At 39.0% G+C, this 20,152-nt stretch overlaps 1 protein-coding gene and 2 long non-coding RNA genes across 17 annotated transcripts in view; 1 reads left to right on the forward strand and 2 right to left on the reverse strand.

Moving 5' to 3' along the window:
* Positions 1-20,152, forward strand: part of KLHL24 (kelch like family member 24) — a 51,594-nt gene that overhangs the window by 17,449 nt on the left and 13,993 nt on the right. For 13 of the 15 annotated variants that reach the window (XR_013413380.1, XM_077990614.1, XM_077990611.1 and 10 more), the window contains 2 exons: positions 12,537-12,721; positions 13,990-14,108. Coding sequence is in view for 14 of the 15 variants with exons in the window: in XM_077990614.1 (XP_077846740.1) it covers positions 12,537-12,721; positions 13,990-14,108 (304 nt within the window). In the remaining variant the exon portion in view is untranslated. Of the gene's footprint in view, positions 1-817; positions 941-12,536; positions 12,722-13,989; positions 14,109-20,152 lie in introns of all 15 variants that reach the window. The other 2 variants (XM_077990620.1, XM_077990619.1) reach the window with 1 other exon arrangement.
* Positions 3,398-6,526, reverse strand: LOC144339069 (uncharacterized). The gene is made up of 3 exons (XR_013413725.1): positions 6,273-6,526; positions 5,889-6,002; positions 3,398-4,815 (listed from the first exon to the last, which is right to left on the reverse strand). It is a non-coding gene; the product is annotated as an uncharacterized LOC144339069 (long non-coding RNA).
* The window catches only part of LOC144339067 (uncharacterized), a 29,365-nt gene continuing 27,534 nt past the window's right edge, over positions 18,322-20,152 (reverse strand). The window contains exon 3 of the long non-coding RNA XR_013413723.1: positions 18,322-18,459. This is a non-coding gene — a long non-coding RNA (uncharacterized LOC144339067). The remainder of the gene's footprint in view (positions 18,460-20,152) is intronic.

Consider the following 20,152-nt stretch of genomic DNA (forward strand, 5'->3'; position numbering starts at 1 on the left):
ACTTATAAATTGCAGTATCACCTTTCTTTAAGAGACAAGTATAAAAACCAAACTATAGTTCTATTGAATTTGCAGACTCTTAAAAATACGATAGCAGATATTTATTTTATGTGGGCATTACATGAGGAATCCTTTATTTTATAACTCTGTTATCACCTTCTGTCCCTTCTTTCACTTACCTGTTACTGCATGTTTGCTGTGGGAATTAGGAGACTGGAGAGACCACTGGGTGAAACAGGAGGATTTTATATAGGTGGCCACCAGCTTAGCAGATGAACATCTAAAGGCTGAGCAATGAACAAAGACAGGGCTTGACTTTTATTTATGCTACTGAAGTGGGGTGGCTAGCCAGTGGTGCGAAATTTGCAGGGCAGGGAAACCAGGCTTGCAGAAGCAAAAGAAAGGCAGTTAATTATACTGTGACAGATTTTTGCAATTTAGGCATGTTTTGTGACTTTGCCATGTTACAGAGAGAAAAACAGGAAGTTATAAAACCTTTGCAAACTCGCAAAAATAGTTACAAAACTAGTTATGAGAGCAGAACAAAGAATGATGGGATGGGGAGAGAATTTTAGGGGGACACTGAAAGAACTTGTTTTTCTCATACTTGCTTTTGGAACCCATTTTTGGGGGGCTTTGCGGATAATGTTATTATAGCTCCAGCTGGACTTTGGCTGTTCATCTGCTGAGTTGGTGGCCACCTAAATAAAATACTCCTGTTTCACCCAGTGATCTCTCTGGTCTCCTGATTCCCACAACATGTTAGCATTAATCACTAGGAATTTCATTATCTGAACAATGTGTATTATTTGTACAGGTTCTCATCTTTCTGAGAAACTCCAAACTTCTTTGAAAGAGGAGTGATGAATCCACTTCTTCAACAGCAGTTCATTCCTCTGACTTCTGCTCCAGTCACTCTACTGAAACTCCTCTCAATCAGGTCATCACTGACCTTCTGTTTGTTATTTGCTAGCCTCTCTTCAGTCTTTATCCAGCTTGAGCTCTTTCGAATCTGATATTATTAATTGCCTTATCCATCTTGAAATATCTCCACTGGCTTCTGGAATGCCATTCTCCTCATGGTCCTCCTATGTCTCCAGTTGCTCTTTTTCAATTTAATGGTTCTTACTCCTACATCTAGCCTGAAATATTATCTGCCTGATTCACATCTCTTTGTCTTCCCTTATGTACTTGCCTAGGTGACCTTATCTCATCTATTTTCATGGTTTTAATTACCATGCATGCTGTTGACTACCAAACCAGCCCAGACTTTTCTCTTTCATTCATTCATTCATATTTCTTTTTCAAATTTTATATATCTTATTTATTTTTTATTGTATGTATATATTTCTTTTTAAATTTTTATATATTTTTTACTTGACTATGCATCTTTTTAAAATAACAGGCAAAATAACATTAGCACATTTAAAGTTAATAATAATAATTCATATTATCTAATACGCAACCTGTATTCAGACTCCCCCAGTCTTCCAAACTGTTCTTTAATAAACCTGGATCCGAACTGCGATTACTCACTACATCAGGTTATCTCTATGAAATCTCTTTTACTTCAAAACAGTTTCTTTTTCATGATTCTAACTTGTCAATGGGGAAGTTGTCCAGAAAAATATTCTACCTTTTGGATCAGTCTCATTGCTTCCTTATGGCATCATTTAGCTGTGTTTCCTGGAAACTGGAAGTTGGTTCTATGAGCTTCAGTTAGATGAATATAAGTTAAATATTTATGGCTAGAATTAATCCTATGTAATGTGTATATTATATTGCATCATATTAGGAGTCACAGCATATCTGGGTGTCCCACCATTAGTGATGCAGAGATTAACTCTGGTTTAGGGTGGTGGCAGTCTAATCCCTACAATGTACAGTTAGGTTATACTCTCTTTATCAGCCAGTGTTCCTTTAGTATCTATTCTGTGCCAAGTATTGTCCAGAGCTCAACCCATAATAGAAGTTCTCCCTGAATACCCACATGTCTCTTAAATGACAGAGAAAACCCGAAAATGCATTATATTAAAAACAGTGTGGTAATTAGTTTCCTAGAAAGAGGATATAGGCCAGTTTAAGAGCATGAAAGCTTTGATAATCTGTCCTGCCAGTTGTAAACCCTTAGGTGTGTGGAAAAAAACAGTAGAGACTAATCACAGGAGTAAATCTTAGAAACAATGGCTGTAGGCTCACACCTGTAATCAAGCACTTTGAGAGGCCAAGTCATGGGGGTTGCTTGAGCCCAGGAGTTCAAGACCAGCCTGGGCAACATAATGACACCCTGTTTCTACAGAAAAAAAAGAAAAAGTTAGCCAGGCATTGTAGTATGCACCTGTAGTCCTAGCTACTTGGGAGGCTGAGTGAGGCAGGAGGATCACTTGCCTAGGAGTTTGAGGTTAACAATGAGCCATGAGCAGGCCATTGCATTCCAGCCTGGGTGGCAGAGCAATACCCTGACTCAAAAAAATTGTATTGGCCGGGCGCAGTGGCTCACACCTGTAATCCCAGCACTTTGGGAGGCGGAGGCGGGCAGATCACAAGGTCAGGAGATTGAGACCATCCTGGCCAACATGGTGAAATCCCGTCTCTACTAAAATACAAAAAATTAGTAGGCATGGTGGAGTGTGCCTATAGTCCCATCTACTCGGGAGGCTGAGGAGGCTGAGGCAGAGGAATTGCTTGAACCTGGGAGGCAAAGATTGCAGTGAGCCAAGATCGCACCACTGCACTCCAGCCTGGTGACAGAGACTCCGTTTCAAAAAAAAAAATTAATTAAAATTTTAAAAATAGACATTCTTCAAAAATGATGATACTGTATAACTGCACTACATCCTCTGCCTTCATTCAGTGTGCCCTTAGCATCTTTTTTTTATTTTATTTTTTTCTGAGACAGGGTCTCACTCTGTCACCCAGACTGGTGTGTAGTGGTGCCATCACTGCTCACTGAAGCCTCCACTTCCTAGGCTCAGGTGATTCTCCCACCTCAGCCTCCCAAGTAACTAGGACTACAGGCATGGATCACCATCTCTGGCTTATTTTCTGTAGAAATGGGGTCTCCCCATGTTGCTCAGGCTAGTGCCGAACTGCTGGGTTCAAGAGATCCTTCCACCTAGGCTTCCCAAAGTGCTAGGATTACAGGCATGAGCCACTATGCCAAACCGCCCTTAGCATTCTTAATTTCCTCTCTTTCCTCCTTTCTTCCTTCGGCCCTCTTCCTGACTCCCCAACATGATTTTGAAACTTGTTTCTAGCTCAAAAGTTTAATATTAGTGTGGAAAACATTTGAGGTAGAAAAAGTTCATATTAATACTTAGATGTGACCGGGCGCAGTGGCTCAGGCCTGTAATCCCAGCACTTAGGGAGGCTGAGGTGGGCGGATCACGAAGTCAGGAGATTGAGACCATCCTGGTTAACACGGTGAAACCCGTCTCTACTAAAAATACAAAAAATTAGCCGGGCGTGGTGGCGGGCGCCTGTAGTCCCAGCTACTCTGGAGACTGAGGCAGGAGAATGGTGTGAACCCGGGAGGCGGAGCTTGCAGTGAGCTGAGATCGCGCCATTGCACTCCAACCTGGGCGAGAGAGCGAGACTCGGTCTCAAAAGAAAAAAAAAATTACTTAGATGTATGTTTGGGCTCAGAAATACTTTTGAACTCGGTAGAGAATTAATATGGTAGCTAACTTAAGCAGGTCTTAAATTTCATCTAATAAATATTTGAGTTACCTGTATATGTGCCATCTCAGTATGCTAAGTGCTAGGCTTCAACCCTTTTCATCTGGAGAAAAGTAACTTACTTTTCTGCTTGTGATGGGCCTCTCTGCCCCAACCTCATCCCAACTCATGAATAAACTGTGATATTTACTCTATGGTCCCTAACTGATGTTTCGTATTCCTGACTATTGTTTTAACAGTCTGATTCTGATCTCTAGTACACCTAATTTCCATTTCTTCCCCCTCTTTTACTCCAAATACTGATTTCCATATTTCCCATACCAGCCTAAATACCAAACTTTTAAACTCATGATTGTGTGGTAGTGTGGTTCTGATGCTACTGCTTTCGCATCCTGTCCTGATCCACATCATTACCACCTACCATAACAATTCCCTGGAAAGAGCCATTTCCCCTGATAGATGCTAATTTTCCATTTTGGTAGGCCTGGGCTGCCTACAAAATGAGGTTCCCAAGAGGAAACATGGATGGCATTAAACTGGGCAAGTGTCTTCTGATATATTGACCATACATGGCAAGTTGTTCATGTCTGAAAAAAATTGATGCCCTTTGCCAGACTCCACTGAGCAATAGACATAGCTAAGACTTAGTAAGTTCATCATTTTGAGGTTGGAATCAGCCATTCAGTACTTGTCTCTTCTAATATTTTCTACTATCTCTTACCTGATAATCAGTTACTATATAGTGATCATAGGAATCTAATTGCCGTATTGAAGGCAAGCCTCAAGTTCCTGTTGAAAACAAATGAGAAGACCAAGGGAGTTCTAAATATATTTTTTCTTAAGAAATAGTGTTTTATGATTATTTAATAAATCCCTTCATTCTGTATTTTACAGGTGATAAAACTGAGGCACAGTTAACTCACTTGCTCCTAGTCACAAAGCTAGTTAGTACCAGAGCCAGGGCTCAAAGTTAGTGTTCTGAATTCCTATTCCAATCCTACTGAAGAATGCTATTTTCCTATATTATAGGATGAGTGGCCTACAGTCTATATATATATACACACACATATATATGTTAATTCAATGTTGTTTTGAACTCAAATATTTTTACATAAAGAGTATACATTGTAAATCTCCCTCTGCTTGACCCTTCAGAGAACCCTTGATTCTGCTCTCAAAGGATACCTTTATTACTAGTTTTTTGAACCTCTTTTAGAAGTATTCTTTGTATAGCTGGGCATGGTGGCTCACGCCTGTAATCCTAGCACTGTGGGAGGCTGAGGTGGGCAGATCACCTGAAGTCAGGAGTTCGAGACCAGCCTGGCCAGCATGGTGAAACCCCGTCTCTACTAAAAATACAAAAATTAGCTGGGCGTGGTAGTGGACACCTGTAATCCCAGCGACTTGGGAGACTGAGGCTCAAGAATCACTTGAACCCAGGACTCAGGTTGCAGTGAGCTGAGATCGCAGCATTGCGCTCTAGCCTGGATGACAGGCGAGACTCTGTCTCAAAAAAAAAAAAAAAAAAAAACAGAACTATTATTTGCATAGTTGTGTGTGAATGCCTCCTTACTTCTTTTTATGCAGATAGTAGGGTACAGCACTCACCTTGCATTTCCCACTTAAAAGTATTTTGGAAACTGTTCTATATCATCACATATAGATCTCATTATTATTACTATTATAGAAAATGTCAGACTTGTTCTTTTGAAAGAGCTGTATGGTGTCCTACTTATGGATAAACCATAATTTATTTAATCAATCTCTTTATGGATATTTAGGTTGTTTCTAATTCATTTTTTTGCCATTGCAAATGATACTTAGTGAATATTCCTGTACATTGTCTTTGTGTACATTACACTGTTAATTTATAGTTTGAATTACTAGAAGTAGACTTGCTCAGTCATAGGATATTTGCATTTTAAATCTTAACAGGTATTGTAAAAATTGCCTTTCAATTTATACTTCAGCAAAAATAAGAAAGTGTCTATTTTTGCACTCCTTTGCCAGTATAATTTATTTACATTAGTTTTTATAAATCTTTGCTACTCTGCAAAGTGTTATCTCATAATTTTCATTTACATTTCCTTCCTTCCTCCTATTTTCTTTTTTTTTTTCAGATTCTTGCTCTGGTTGTCCAAGCTGGAGTACAGTGATGCAGTCGTAGCTCACGGCAGCCTCAATCTCCCAGACTCCAGCAGTCCTCCCGCCTCAGCCTCTTGAGTAGCTGGAACTACAGGCGTGGGTCACCATGCCCTGCTAATTATTATTTGTTTTTTGTAGAGACAGGATCTCACTCTGTTGCCCATGCTGGTCTCAAACTCCTGGGCTCAAGTGATCCTCCCACCTCGGTCTCCCAAAGTGTGCATTTACTTTTTTAGTGTAAATGATTGAGCATCTTTTCCTGAGTTTGAAAGTCATTTGTAGGTTGTTGGTTTTTTTCTGCAATCCATTGAACTCTAGTGTATCCAAATTCTGATTGCAAATAGAAACAAACTCACCAGCTCAAGCATAAAAGGGAAATGTATTAAAAGGATACAAGAGTCCGGGCACAGTGGCTCACACCTACCTGTAATCTGAGCAATTTGGGAGGCCGAGGTGGGTGGATCACTTGAGGTCAGGAGTTCGAGACCCGCCTGGCCAACATGGTGAAACCCTGTGTTTATTAAAAATACAAAAATTAGCTGGGCATGGTGGTGCGTTCCTATAATCCCAGCTGCTCTGGAGACTGAGACAGGAGAATGGCTTGAACCCGGGAGGAGGCAGAGATTGCAAGATTGTGCCACTGCACTCCAGCCTGGGCAACAGAGAGTGAGACTCCGTTTCAAAAAAAAAAAAAAAAAAGATACAAGAATCAGTGCCTTGTAGGACCTAGGAGCAAAAATTCGATAAGACCTCAAAGAAGACTGGAACAGGCTACTAAAAAGCTATCAGAAACCATACAGTGCCTTCTCTCTACCTCTTGCCTCTGCTTTTCTCTGCATGTCTGCATCATTCCCTCCCATTAGTCTGGCAGAATATGGCCATACATAGGTTTGGGGTTGACATATTACAAGTTCTGTCAGTCAGAGAGAATGAATCTGTCCTTCTCTTGGGGAGACATAATCTCTGACATAGCAGACAACATTTTCTGGATATTTACCTATGGTCATGGGAGCAGAATCATGTAGCAGAAATGTGATGACTGAAAATCCCGTTCCGTACTAGCTTGAGCACATACTCAGTAGTAACCATTAATAGTAAGGTGGTAGTGTTCTTTTTGTTCTTTTGTTCTTTCTTAACAGAAATAAGCAATATGTTAATTGGAGAAAATTTAGAGAATGAGAGAAGCAAAAATTATTACCCAAATTTTCAGCTCGAAAAGGTAACATTGTAAACCTTTGGCATTTTTCTTTTCTTTTCTTTTCTTTTTTTTGAGACGAGGTCTCCCTCTGTCACCCAGGCTAGAGTGCAGTGGCGCGATCATGGCTCATTGCCGCTTAGACCTCCCTGGCTCAAGCGATTTTCCCACCTCAGCCTCCTGAGTAGCTGGAACTATAGGCACACACCACCATGCCTGACTAATTTTTGTATTTTTTGTAGAGACAGGATCTCCATATGTTGCTTAGGCAGGTCTCAAACCCCTGGGCTCGAGTGATCCTCCCCCTGTTTTAGCCTACCAAAGTATTCTCTCTTTTTTTCTGTATGAATTTATTATTTCATTTACAGGGTTGTGATCTATTTCATAGTCTGTTTTTACCAGTTAGTATGTGGTAAATGTCTTTCTATAACATGAGTATTCTGCAACCCACCCATCCCAACATTTGTTTTTAATTTTTTACCATTAAGTAAGATGAGCATCTTTGTGGCTACATATTTAAGCATGTCTATGATTAGTTTCTGATGATAAATTCTTAGATAATTGCCAGTTTTGAAAAGTTGGCATTTTGAGTCTTTTGATCAATATAGCCATTTTCATATAGAAGCAGTCCTACCTATTACAGTTTCAGGTGGAAAGCCTTACCACACAAATTGATACTGTGTCCTCAACCAAATTTAAAAGCTCTGGCCTGGCGCGGTGGCTCACGCCTGTAATCCCAGCACTTTGGGAGGCTGAGGCGGGCGGATCACAAGGTTAGGAGATTGAAACCATCCTGGCTAACACAGTGAAACCCTGTCTCTACTAAAAATACAAAAGCAATTAGCCAGACGTGGTGGTGGGCTCCTGTAGTCCCAGGTATTTGGGAGGCTGAGGCAGGAGAATGGCGTGAACCCAGGAGGCGGAGCTGGCAGTGAGCTGAGATCGTGCCACTGCACTCCAGCCTGGGTGACAGAGCAAGACTCCGTCTCAAAAAAAAAAAGCTCTAAGGCTTATGGCTGGTGTAAGTGTCTAATGGGGTCATTTATATTGGTGAATTCATCATGATCCAGTGATTCCTCTAGGCTCAGGAACTTTTTCTTTTTATACAGTAAGAATAGATCAGACTATTAGAGGCAGACTTAACATTAAGAATGACAGACCAATTACTCATCTCCTAGTCTGTATATATCTGTTTGCAATAAGAAATGGAATTAACAAGCACCTCTAGGCTCAGGAACTTTTTCTTTTTATACAGTAGATCAGACTATTAGAGGCAGATTTAACATTAAGTATGACAGACTAATTAACTCATCTCCTAGTCTGTATATATCTGTTTGCAATAAGAAATGGAATTAACAAGCAGGCTACCTATTTTAAGTCAATCTGCCCGGTAATATTCTCTAACTATGGACAAGTCACTACATGGGAAGCCCAAGTTTTCAAAGGTCATTTGGCAAGCATGGAATTCAGAGTTAGCAGACCTTTAGAACTGAAGTCCTCTCAGCTAGTATATAGCTTGAGGAAGTCTCACCCACCATCAAAACATTCTTGCCAAAAGACCAATACTATTCTAGGTAGCTTAGCTTAGATTGTCTCTCCCTTAGATAATAACCTGAATGGGCACAACAAATGTTTGCCTCTGTGATTATCATTTACTCTTTGATTCATTTCTTTATTCATTTACTTATTGCTTCTACAGCTGACCTCCCCTTTTTTGATGCATAGTCTCTTTTAGATAAATTAATACACTGAGTTTGGTAACTGTCATATCTTAAAGACTAGAGAACCATTCTGTCTCTTTAAGGCTTAAAATCTCGTATCTCTATTTTAGTTCATTATTTTGATTTGATGGTTTGATTTTCAGGTATTTCTGGGTTTTAGAATAGTGAACAGACTATATCACTAATATCTCTCCCTTCTCCTCCCCAATTTCATACTACATGGACATACTTCCTTTCCTATTGTATATGTTTTAAAAATATATATTCAGATATTCTTATTAGCCAGGATCACTTTTCAACACTTTTTTTGGCACTCCTCATGTCTAGCATATTTGGCATTAATTATAAGTAGGTCAGTTATTTCAGCCAGCACTTCCTCTATTTTACCTTTCAAGATATTTAAATTGAATCCAATAATTACTACATTTTTAAATGTGGTTTAGAATATCCTGTGGAATTTTTTTTTTTTTTTGAGATGGAGTCTTACTCTGTCACCCAGGCTGGAGTGCAGTGGCACAACCTCGGCTCACTACAACTTCCGCCTCCTGGGTTCAAGGACTTCTGCCTTAGCCTCCCGAGTAGCTGGGATAACGGGTGCCTGCCACCACACCCAGATAATTTTTGTATTCTTAGTAGAGGTGGGAGTTTCACCATGTTGGCCAGGCTGGTCTTGAACTCTTGACCTCGTGATCTGCCCGCCTAGGCCTTCTAAAGTGCTGGGATTACAGGCGTGAGCCACCACGCCCAGCCCTATCCTGTGGATTTATGATTGTTTTATCTTTCACGTAAATCAAAGAACATGAACTTTTAATTTGATATTTTCTCAAATTTATGATAAAAGAAGATTTTTAAAAGATGTATTACCATTGTAAAAAGGATAATTTGGTCATCACACTTTCCTAGAAGTAAATGGAGAGAATTAATACTAAAGTAACAAATATTTGTTATTGCATCATAGCAGAAAATCAGATTTTTTTTTTTTTTTTTTTTTTTTTTTGAGACAGAGTCTCTGTTGCCAGGCTGGAGTGCAGTGGCGCAATCTCGACTCACTGCAACCTCCACCTCCTAGGTTCAAGAAATTCTCCTGCCTCAGCCTCCCGAGTAGCTGAGACTACAGGTGCACGCCACCATGCTCAGCTAATTTTTGTATTTTTAGCAGAAACGGAGTTTCACCAGGTTGGCCAGGATGGTCTCGATCTCTTGACCTCATGATTCGCCCACCTCAGCCTCCCAAAGTGCTGGGATTACAGGTATGAGCCACTGTACCCGGCCTGGATTTTTTACTTTAAAGAATTAATGAAGCTGGGCATGGTGACTCATGCTGTAATCTTCGTGCTTTGGGAGTCCAAGGCAGGAGAATGACTTGAGCGCATGAGTTTGAGACCAACCTGGGCAACATTGTGAGACCTCGTCTCTACAAAAAAAAAAAATTTAAATTCACTAGATGGGGTGACATGTGCCTGTAGTCCCAACTACCTGGGAGGCTGAGGCAAGAGGCTCACTTCAGCCAGGAGTTGGAGTGGCAGTGAGCCACGATCTCGCCACTGTACTCTAGCCTTGGCAATAGAGTAAGACCTTGTCTCTATTTAAAAAAAAAAAAAAGAATTAATGAAATACAGTGACATGACATTCACTCTAGAAACAGATTACATGGGTATCCAAAATTTTATTTATGCTATACTATCATCTTGCCTGCCATTTTGTTTTACTTGCCATTATCAGCTGGAGTAACCTATTTCCTTTAACTTAGCCATTAGCTCTCTGCCTGAGATAAGTATTTCTCCAAGCTCAAGAAATAATGCTTTTATTGGGTTAACAGTCTCTGATGAGAACATCAGATATAGCTAAAAGCCATTTGGTTGCAAATAGGATATTTAATACAAGTAAAACTACTAGCTTGCTAATCCTTTCAGATAGACACACGTTCTAGCAGACATTGAAGTTACCCTTTATTTATTGGTACTAAATATTTTAGCAATTAGCTTTTCATGCTGTTTTCTCTTTCTGTTCCAAAGTACAAAAACAGATAACATATGTTTATCGGGCTAAGAAGTCTTGAAAAAGGCAAGCAAGTTAAAAAAAGGGAAAGTATAAACCAAGTAATGTGCAATAAGGAAAGGATAAAACAATATCCTATGATATATAATCATTACTCTGGATTTTATATTAAGACAGTTAGAAGTGATTTAACTTCAGTGACTAACAGTGTTCGTTTTGATTAACCAATAAATAAGACTTTGAGGAATATCACCTTTTTTTGATGATTTGTCTTAGATTTTAAGTGTGTTTTAGGAAATGATACTTAATGGAAAGAATGATAAATCAGTAGTTACACTACTAAAGTATCTGGTGCTGTGCTCTCTTTATTTTTAATATTTTTATTTTGGAATTACTTGGAAAATAGTAAATATTACTGATAATATTTGGGTCCTTCTGTTAATGTTTTACTGAATACTAGGTAAAGGTTATATAATTTCCTGGATTCCTAAAAGTACTTTTGGTTGCATGTATGGAGAGAATTCTTTTCTCCCATATGTATTTCTGATTTTATAATGGAAAAAGTATGCCTGGCATAGAATAGGTAAGTGATTTGGTTAGTTGACATAGCTCTGAGTAAATATAGCTAGAATAGCTCTGTTAAAAGAGACGCGCCAGTATTACTTGTTTTTTTCCTACTGTAATTGTGTAACAGCACACTGACTAAAATTACAAATCAGTGTTCTGATGTGGGTTTTTTTTTCCCCCTCTATATTTAAGTAAGAGAAGAAGGATTGTTGGCATTTTTCTTGTGAGACTTAACTTGTAGCAACCATAAAATGTAAATATGAAACATTTTCATTTAGATTATATTTGTGAAAAATATAAAAGCTAAATAATTTTAAAATTCCTAAACTATCAATTGAACCTTAAGAACAAAAAAATTGTGGATAAGCTTTTGGTTATTCCTGTCTCTATTTTAAATTTTTAAAATGACAGAAGCTAGTGATTAACATAAACATTAGAATTCTTTTAGTGGTGTTAAAAGCTGTTTTTTGCATTCTAAAAATAGCTCAGGCTCATTATTGGTTTGGAAATTTGTAATGAGAGAAATGGGGGGAGCCACACAATTCAGAGACAACTATCTTTAGCATTTTGGTATATTCTTTCCAGATACACTTTTTAGATAGTATTGAACATGCCTAATGTACAATTTTTCATCGTGCTTTTCTCCTTTAACATTCTTTGTTATAAACTCTGTTAGCCTTTTTAGTGATTACCCAATATTTTGAGTTGGATTACCTTAATTTACTTGACTTTGTATTTTAAATATTAATTTCTAAACAAGTACATATACATATTCCTTTAAAGGGTGCTTGAATTATACTATGAATTAATTTTTTACAACTAGCAAGCTGATGAAAAAGCACCATTTTCCTACAGTTAGAAAAAAATGCATTATCTTCCCTTGTGTGGTTATGCATATCTGAATCACTGCAAAACTGCATTTGAAAGTCATCCTTAATATTCCCAGGGTTCTGATTGGGTTAGATAGGATTTTTGGACTGCTTCACAATTTTCAGGTCAAAACCAATAGTAAAAAATACCAACAGAAATTTTCTGTGGAATAATGATGTCACTAGCTCCCCTGTAAAGGTTCTCAAAGTAAGTAATTTCCAGCCTGTACTGTTTGGCACATGCACAGAGAAGAAACTTAACTGTTTATAATAGTGTGTGGTTTGTTTTTAGAGTTTTAAGAAAAAATCTTGAGAATATTTTAATGTAATATTATTTATGTACACTAATTATTATTATTTTAGGTCCACTGGCTATTCTGAGGTGATAGTTGTCGTTGGAGGATGTGAGCGAGTTGGAGGATTTAATCTTCCATACACTGAGTGCTATGATCCTGTAACAGGAGAATGGAAGTCTTTGGCTAAGCTTCCAGAATTTACCAAATCAGAGTATGCAGTCTGTGCTCTAAGGAATGACATTCTTGTTTCAGGTAAATATAGAATTATTATAGTACCTACTTTTAATTTGGACACAGCTTCATTATTTTAAACATCCACAGTGTCTTAAAATGTGAATACTCCCACTTTAGGAAGATCAGTTTACAACAAATAAAACCAAGCATGACTTTTTGCTCTTAAAAACAGGTACAAGGCCAGGCACGATGGCTCACACCTGTAATCCCAGCATTTTGGGAGGCCGAGGCGGGCAGATCACCAGGTCAGATCGAGACCATCCTGGCCAACATGGTGAAACCCCATCTCTGCTAAAAAAATAAAAAAATTAGCCGTGTGTGGTGGTGGGCAACTGTAGTCCCAGCTACTTGGGAGGCTGAGTCAGGAGAATCGCTTGAACTCAGGGGGTGGAGATTGCAGTGAGCCGAGATTGCGCCACTGCACTCCAGCCTGGTGACAAAGTGAGACTCAGTTTCAAAAACAAAAAACAAACAAAAAAAAACAACAAAAAAAACACAAACAGGTACAAGATGACATGGAATGATTTACAAAAGATCCACCAGAAAATGCCTTTAATCATGTCATATTTTAAATGCTCTCAAATGCATGTAGAATATGCTATAATTTTTTAAACGTTACCTCTTTGCATGTCAGAAGTACTCGTAGAATTAAGCATCTCTAATTCACCCATGTTTTTGAAATTCTCCCCAAAGTTTATGAAATAAGATTTGCTTTAAAATTCTTAACTTGAACTTCTTTATGATATGTGATATGTTACCTTTAAAATTAGAAAATAAAATGACAGACTTATACAAAGTATAACTATAGTGTCTATGATGGGAAGTCTGTTAATTGGTAAAATAATTTCACCAGCTTTGCAGATTATTGTATATATTATCCACACTGAGAAATATAACAATACATACTTTATTTTTCACAATAGTATGCTTTTTGAAAAATGGGTGATTTAAAGAACAAACCTTTAGAATAATACCATTATTTGGGTGCTTCCGATGTCTTACTCTTAAACTAATAATGTTTTATGTTTGTAAAATTCACATCCTGTATTTTATTATTTTGGATCTATAATTATCACGTATCAAGATAACAATTGGTAAAGTTTAAATTTGCTCTGTAGAACTATTTCCATTAAACTTCAAGAGGTCTTTATTGAGCTGAATTCTCAAATTCTTGAATTAGATGAATGAATTCCATGTTTTCTTTACCTATGCCTTGGTGGCACAGATCTCTTGGTGACAGCTATATTGTGATAAATTATTGTGTGTACATTGTTTTGCATTTAAAGGTGGAAGAATCAACAGCCGTGATGTCTGGATTTATAACTCACAGTTAAATATTTGGATCAGAGTTGCCTCTCTCAATAAAGGCAGATGGCGTCACAAAATGGCTGTCCTCCTTGGTAAAGTAAGAGAAACCACTTTTTATTACTATTGCTGGTACATTTCCAAAGTAAATACCACAGCTGAATCTTTCATTTTACTCACCCTCTGGGTATTTTGGATTCAAATTGTATTTCCTTCCATTTCTAACCTCAATAGATAAACCAAAGATATAAACAATATGACACTGTACTTTTGAATGGATATTTTGTTCTCCTAATTTGGAATTCATGGCAGTGCAGCACATTTCTCTTCTCATGCATCACTGGAGTCCAAATGCCTAAGAAGCATTGGAAAATAAAGGAGTTACATCAGATACAGACAGGCCAATGTCTAACCCATGCAGTTTGTTTTCTTTTTACTAACTTTGCCAGTCAGGCAGAGATATATTTATCCAAAGTCATGTATTTTATCTTTTTTATTTTAAATAAATATTAAGATAAACTCACTAACAGGCCGGGCACGGTGGCTCACGCCTGTAATCCCAGCACTTTGGGAGGCCGAGGCGGGCGAATCATGAGGTCAGGAGATCGAGACCATCCTGGCCAATGTAGTGAAACCCCATCTCTCCTAAAAATACAAAAAATAAGCTGGGTGTGGTGGCGTGCGCCTGTAGTCCCAGCTACTCAGGAGGCTGAGGCAGGAGAATTGCTTGAACCCGGGAGGCGGAGGTTGCAGTGAGCCGAGATCGCACCACTGCACTCCAGCCTGGCAACAGAGCAAGACTCCATCTCAAAAAAAATTTAAATTTAAATTTAAAAACTCACATTTTTAAAGAAAACCTATTCTTGACTGCAGCTAATGATTATTATAAACAATACGTTACTTGGGTTCTGAACCATCTACTGTCTGTAGGAACCTGAGAATCAAACTTTCTTTTTGTTTTTTGAGACACGGTCTCACTCTGTTGCCCAAGCTGGAGTACAGTGGCATTATTTAGCTTGCTGCAACTTCTGCCTTCCCGGTGCAAGTGATCCTCCTGCCTCAGACACCTGAGTAGCTGGGATTACAGGTGTTCGCCACCACACCTGGTTAATTTTTGTATTTTTAGAGACAGGGTTTTGCCATGTTGGCCAGGCTGATCTCCAACTCCTGAGCTCAAGTGATCCTCCCACCTCGGCCTCCCAGAAGGCTGGGATTATAGTCATGAGCCACCGCACCTAGCCAGTTTGCAAACTTTTTAAAAACAACTACAGGTGGAGTTTCCAAAATGCTTGGGACCAGAAGTGTTTCTGATTTGGGATTTTTTTTTTCTTTTCTTTTTAGACAGGTTCTCACTCTATTGCCCAGGCTGGAGTATAGTGGTGCCATCACTGCTCACTACAGCCTTGACTTCCTGGACCCAAACTATCCCTTCTACGTCAGCCTCCCAAGTAGCCAAGGCCACAGGTGCACACCACCACGCCTGGCTAATTTTGTATTTTTTGTAGAGATGGGGTTTCTCCATATTGCCCAGGCTGGTGTCGAACTCCTGGGCTCAAGTGATCTGCCTGCCTCAGCCTCCCAAAATGCTGGGATTACAGGCATGAGCCACTGCACCAGGCCAAATATTTTGGATTTTTTTCATGTTGTGGAATATTTTCATTGTATTTGTTGAGCATCCCAAATCAAAAAATCCAAGATCTGAAATGTTCCAATGAGCATTTCCTTTGAGCATTAATGTCATCACTCATAAAGTTTCAGATTTGGAACATTTTGGATTTCAGATTTTTTAGGATTTGGGAAGTTCAACCTGTATACTCTCTTTTAAAAAGTCATATCTAATACAAAAATTTATTACATAACAGATGAAAATACAGCAGTTGTACCAAGGATTACCTTAGAGTCTTTAGCTTCTCTCTGCCCCCATCTCCATATGCTCGTCCAAAACCACCTCAAATTAATGAACAACTAAAAGCAGCATACTTGCTTTCGCATATGTCTTCTGCTGATCTCCTAGCACCCCCTTCTAAAAAGATTGCTGTCTCATAGGCCTTCCTATGGAGACAGTTAAGTACCACCACTGAAAAAACAAAGCTCTAGTTGAAACAGAAATGGTGATCAGGAACCTTTCTTGGTCAGCCTCTTATTAGTCCTCCTTCCTCTCTTTCCTCACACAGGTTTCTTAAAACCTTTATACTAGGCTGAGCGCGGTGGCTCACACCTGTAATCCCAGCACTTTGGGAGGCTAAGGTGGGCGGATCATGACGTCAAGAGATCTAGACCATCCTGGCCAACATGGTGAAACCCTGTCTCTACTAAAAATACAAAAATTAGCCAGGTGTGGTGGCCGGCACCTGTAGTCCCAGCTTCTCGGGAGGCTGAGGGAGGAGAATCGCTTGAACCCAGGAGGCGGAGTTTGTAGTAAGCCAAGATTGTGCCACTGCAGGCAGTGTTCTGTTGGGAACCTAATTTCACAGCAGTAGGTGAGCAGCCACTGAGCAAGCTCTACTGCCTCAACTCCACCTCCTGTCAGATCAGCACACATTGGATTCTCATAGGAGCATGAACAGCACATATGAGGGAAATCTAGGTTGTAGCTGCTTATGAGAAGAAGCTAATGCCTGATGATCTGAGGTGGAACAGTTACATCCCCAAACCATCCCACCACCACCAGTCCCCCACCCAGACCTGTGGAAAAATTGTCTTCCATGAAACTGCTCCCTGGTGCCAAAAAGGTTGGGGACCACTGTGTAGAATACTAGAGCTTCTCAAAACAGAGTTTATGTTTTTATTTTTTGAGATAGGGTCTTGCTGTGTTGCTGAGGCTGTAGTGCAGCAGCACAATCATGGCTTACTGCAGCCTCGACATCCTGGGCTCAAGTGATCCTTCCACCTCAGCCTCCCTAGTAGCTAAGACTGCAGGCACACACCATCATACCCAGCTAATTTTTGCATATTTTGTGGAGATGATGTTTCATCCTGTTGCCTGGGCTGGTTTCAAACTCCTGGGTTCAAGTGATCCTCCTGCCTCAGCCTCCCAAAGTGCTGGGATTACAGGCAGGAGCCACCATGCCCACTTCAAAACACAGTTTAAAAGCTGTTAATTCCTAACGCCCTGGATCTAGTGTGCTGCTGTTGTCTACATGGCCAATGAAATAATGAGGACCTTGAGACAGATTTACTGGAAATAACATGTTAATAGAATCTTTTCTAAAACCATTTGGTTTGTCAGTACCTACTGTATTATATATAGTGTTTGAGACTGTGCCTCAAGAAGGATAAAATATTACTGGAAAAGAGGGGCTAAAATAATCCAGGGGTTGGAAGGAGATGCTATCTGACTTAAAAATTTATAATTATTTAGTTTGGACATACAAAGGCAAATGAAAAGTATTAATGTCTCAAAAACCATGTATATATTGGTAAACTCAAATTTATTTGACAAAATAGTATACTTGAGTTGAAGATACCCAAAGCTTAGAAGCACTAAATCAATAAAGTAAAGGAATCATTCCTATCCTACATAGCAAGTGCTCAATTCATGGAAGCCATTTTGCTAAAATTACAATATAAATTTAATTCAAGCTTATAAAACATACTTAAATTTACAAATACTCAGTTTAAGGAAACCTGGGATGGTTTAGAATGTAGAATCTTAGGGGAGCACTCCCCAAGGTAACTTAGAAGTGTGTCTTAGGCTGTAATCTTCAAGAAAGAATAAAAAATTACTGGGTGTGGTGGCTCACACCTGTAATCCCAGCACTTTGGGAGGCCAAGGCAGGTGAATCACAAGGTCAGGAGTTCAAGACCAGCCTGGCCAACATGGTGAAACCCTGTCTCTACAAAAATACAAAAAATTAGCTGAGCAAAGTGATGGGCACCTGTAATCCCAGCTATTCAGGAAGCTGAGGCAGAATCACTTAAACCTGGGAGTCAGAGGTTGCAGTGAGCCACACCGCTGCACTCCAGCCCTGTGACAGAGTGAGACTCTGTCAAAAAAAAAAAAAAAGAAAAAAGAAAAAAAATCTTAGAGTAGGAAGGGATGATGGAATAATGGAGAGTATTTCATGTAACTTGGTCATCTTATAAATAACCCCAAAGAGATTAAGTCACTTCCCAAGATTACACAAAAAATGAGAAAGCAGAGGCAAAAACTCAAACTTTTCTTAATCTAGAGGCATTTTATCTTGATGGTCATGGCATGTATTATATTTTAATTTACACATTTAGGAGTATGTATTAAAGTTTAATCCTCAAAATTATGCCATGTGATAGATACTATTATTGTCTGCATTTTAAAATTGAGGAAATATAGCCGAGCATGGTGGCAGGTACCTGTAATCCCAGCTACTCAGGAGGCCGAGACAGGAGAATCACTTGAAGCCAGGAGGTGGACGTTGCAGTGAGCCGAGATCACGCCATTGCACTCAAGCCTGGGCAACAAGAGCGAAACTCTGTCTCAAAAAAAAAAATTATAAAATTGAGGAAATAAATTTGAGTCTCCAAAAGGGTAGATAAATTGCCCTTACATTAGATGGCAGAGCTGGTGACCAAAGCCTGTGCCTTTAATTGCTACATCGTGCCACGGGTTCCATACTCCATATAGCTGTGTATATACTCCATATAGCTTTTGTAAGTTACTTAACCTGTCGAGCTGAGTGGTGCTGGGGACCCAAACTCACCAACAGATTATTTTAACATAATGTGAGAAATGCATGATATAAGTGGCATTGAGTACTGTGGAAATTTGGGGGCACACAGAAAGATAAATTGTGGACAAATTTGAATGACAAGGTATGAAGTTTGGCCTTGACCCTTAGACATTCATTGTTGAAATATTAAGAGGAATTGATAAAGTGTTTTTTTTAGGAAGAATAATCTCTGGTTTAGAGAGAACAAGCATGGAGGCCAGGAGGTTATTTGAGAGGTATGAAGTGTTGTGGACCCTCCAGTGGGTGATGGCAGCGGGAAACGTAAAGGAAGGGGTAGATGTGAAAGATGCTGTGGAAGAAGACTTAGCAGTTAATTAGCTATGGAGGGAAGAGTTAATGAGGACAGTCCATTAAGAGAGATGTGAGCTGGGCGTGATGGCTCACTCCTGTAATCCCAACACTTTGGGACGCCGAGGCAGGAGGATTGCTTGAGGGTGGGAGAATGGCTTGAGGCCAAGAGTTAGAGACCAGCCTGGGCAACAGAGGGAGACCCTGTCTCTATGAAAAATAAAAATAAATCAGTAGGGTGTGGTGATACACACCTGTGGTTTCAGCTACTTGGGAAGCTGAGGTGAAAGGATTACTTAAACCTGGGAGGTTGAGGCAGTAGTGAGCTGTGATCATACCACTGCACTCCAGCCTGAGCAACAAAATGAAACCCATTTCCAAAAAGAGAAAAAGAGAGAGAGAGAAATGTGGATGTTAAGCTGCTGGAGAGCTTTGTTAGGTTGAAAGTTCCCTATATAAACCATAATGCTTAATGGATATTTTGCATATAAACCATTTAATAAATATCTTACTGATTGGTTCACTTGTCATATAAAGATATTAATTTGCCCTACCCTTCTTGTATTTGTGAAAAGAAAATGTACATAAAAGCTCTGTGAACTTTAGAGTTCATTATGTGTCAAGTACTTTTCTAGATATTGTAGGGGCTAAAAGATAGGCCTGCCTTCAGCACTGTCATAGTCTAGTAATTTTTTCCTAATATTTTAGTTTCAGAGTTTTAATACTTTATAATAATCAAATATTTCATTACCCATAAGTGTGAATATTTAAGCTAAATTGTACAATTCTCAGTGTGAGCAATATTACCCCCAAGGGGGCAAAGATTGGTTCTTAGAAGGTGAAAAAAAAACATGTACTCTTTCATGTATAAAGCACAGCTATACATACATTAAGGTAAATAGATACACAATTTATTTGTGGCATTAAAATTTTATGGAGGGAAGACTATTAGGAATAAAATACCTAAAAAGGCTCCCTGGATTGTGATGGTGGTAGGGGGATGATGATTTTTAAAAAAGCTCAGAAACTCTGAGCTAAATATATTACAATTATATTTATTTAGCATTTTAAAGAGAAGAGATCCCTTAATTCTTTAACCACCTACTTCAAAATTCAGACTTTTGATAATTAAGATTTTTCCATGTGT

The sequence above is a fragment of the Macaca mulatta genome, chromosome 2 (genome assembly GCF_049350105.2).
Source record: "Macaca mulatta isolate MMU2019108-1 chromosome 2, T2T-MMU8v2.0, whole genome shotgun sequence".
NCBI lineage: Eukaryota > Metazoa > Chordata > Mammalia > Primates > Cercopithecidae > Macaca > Macaca mulatta.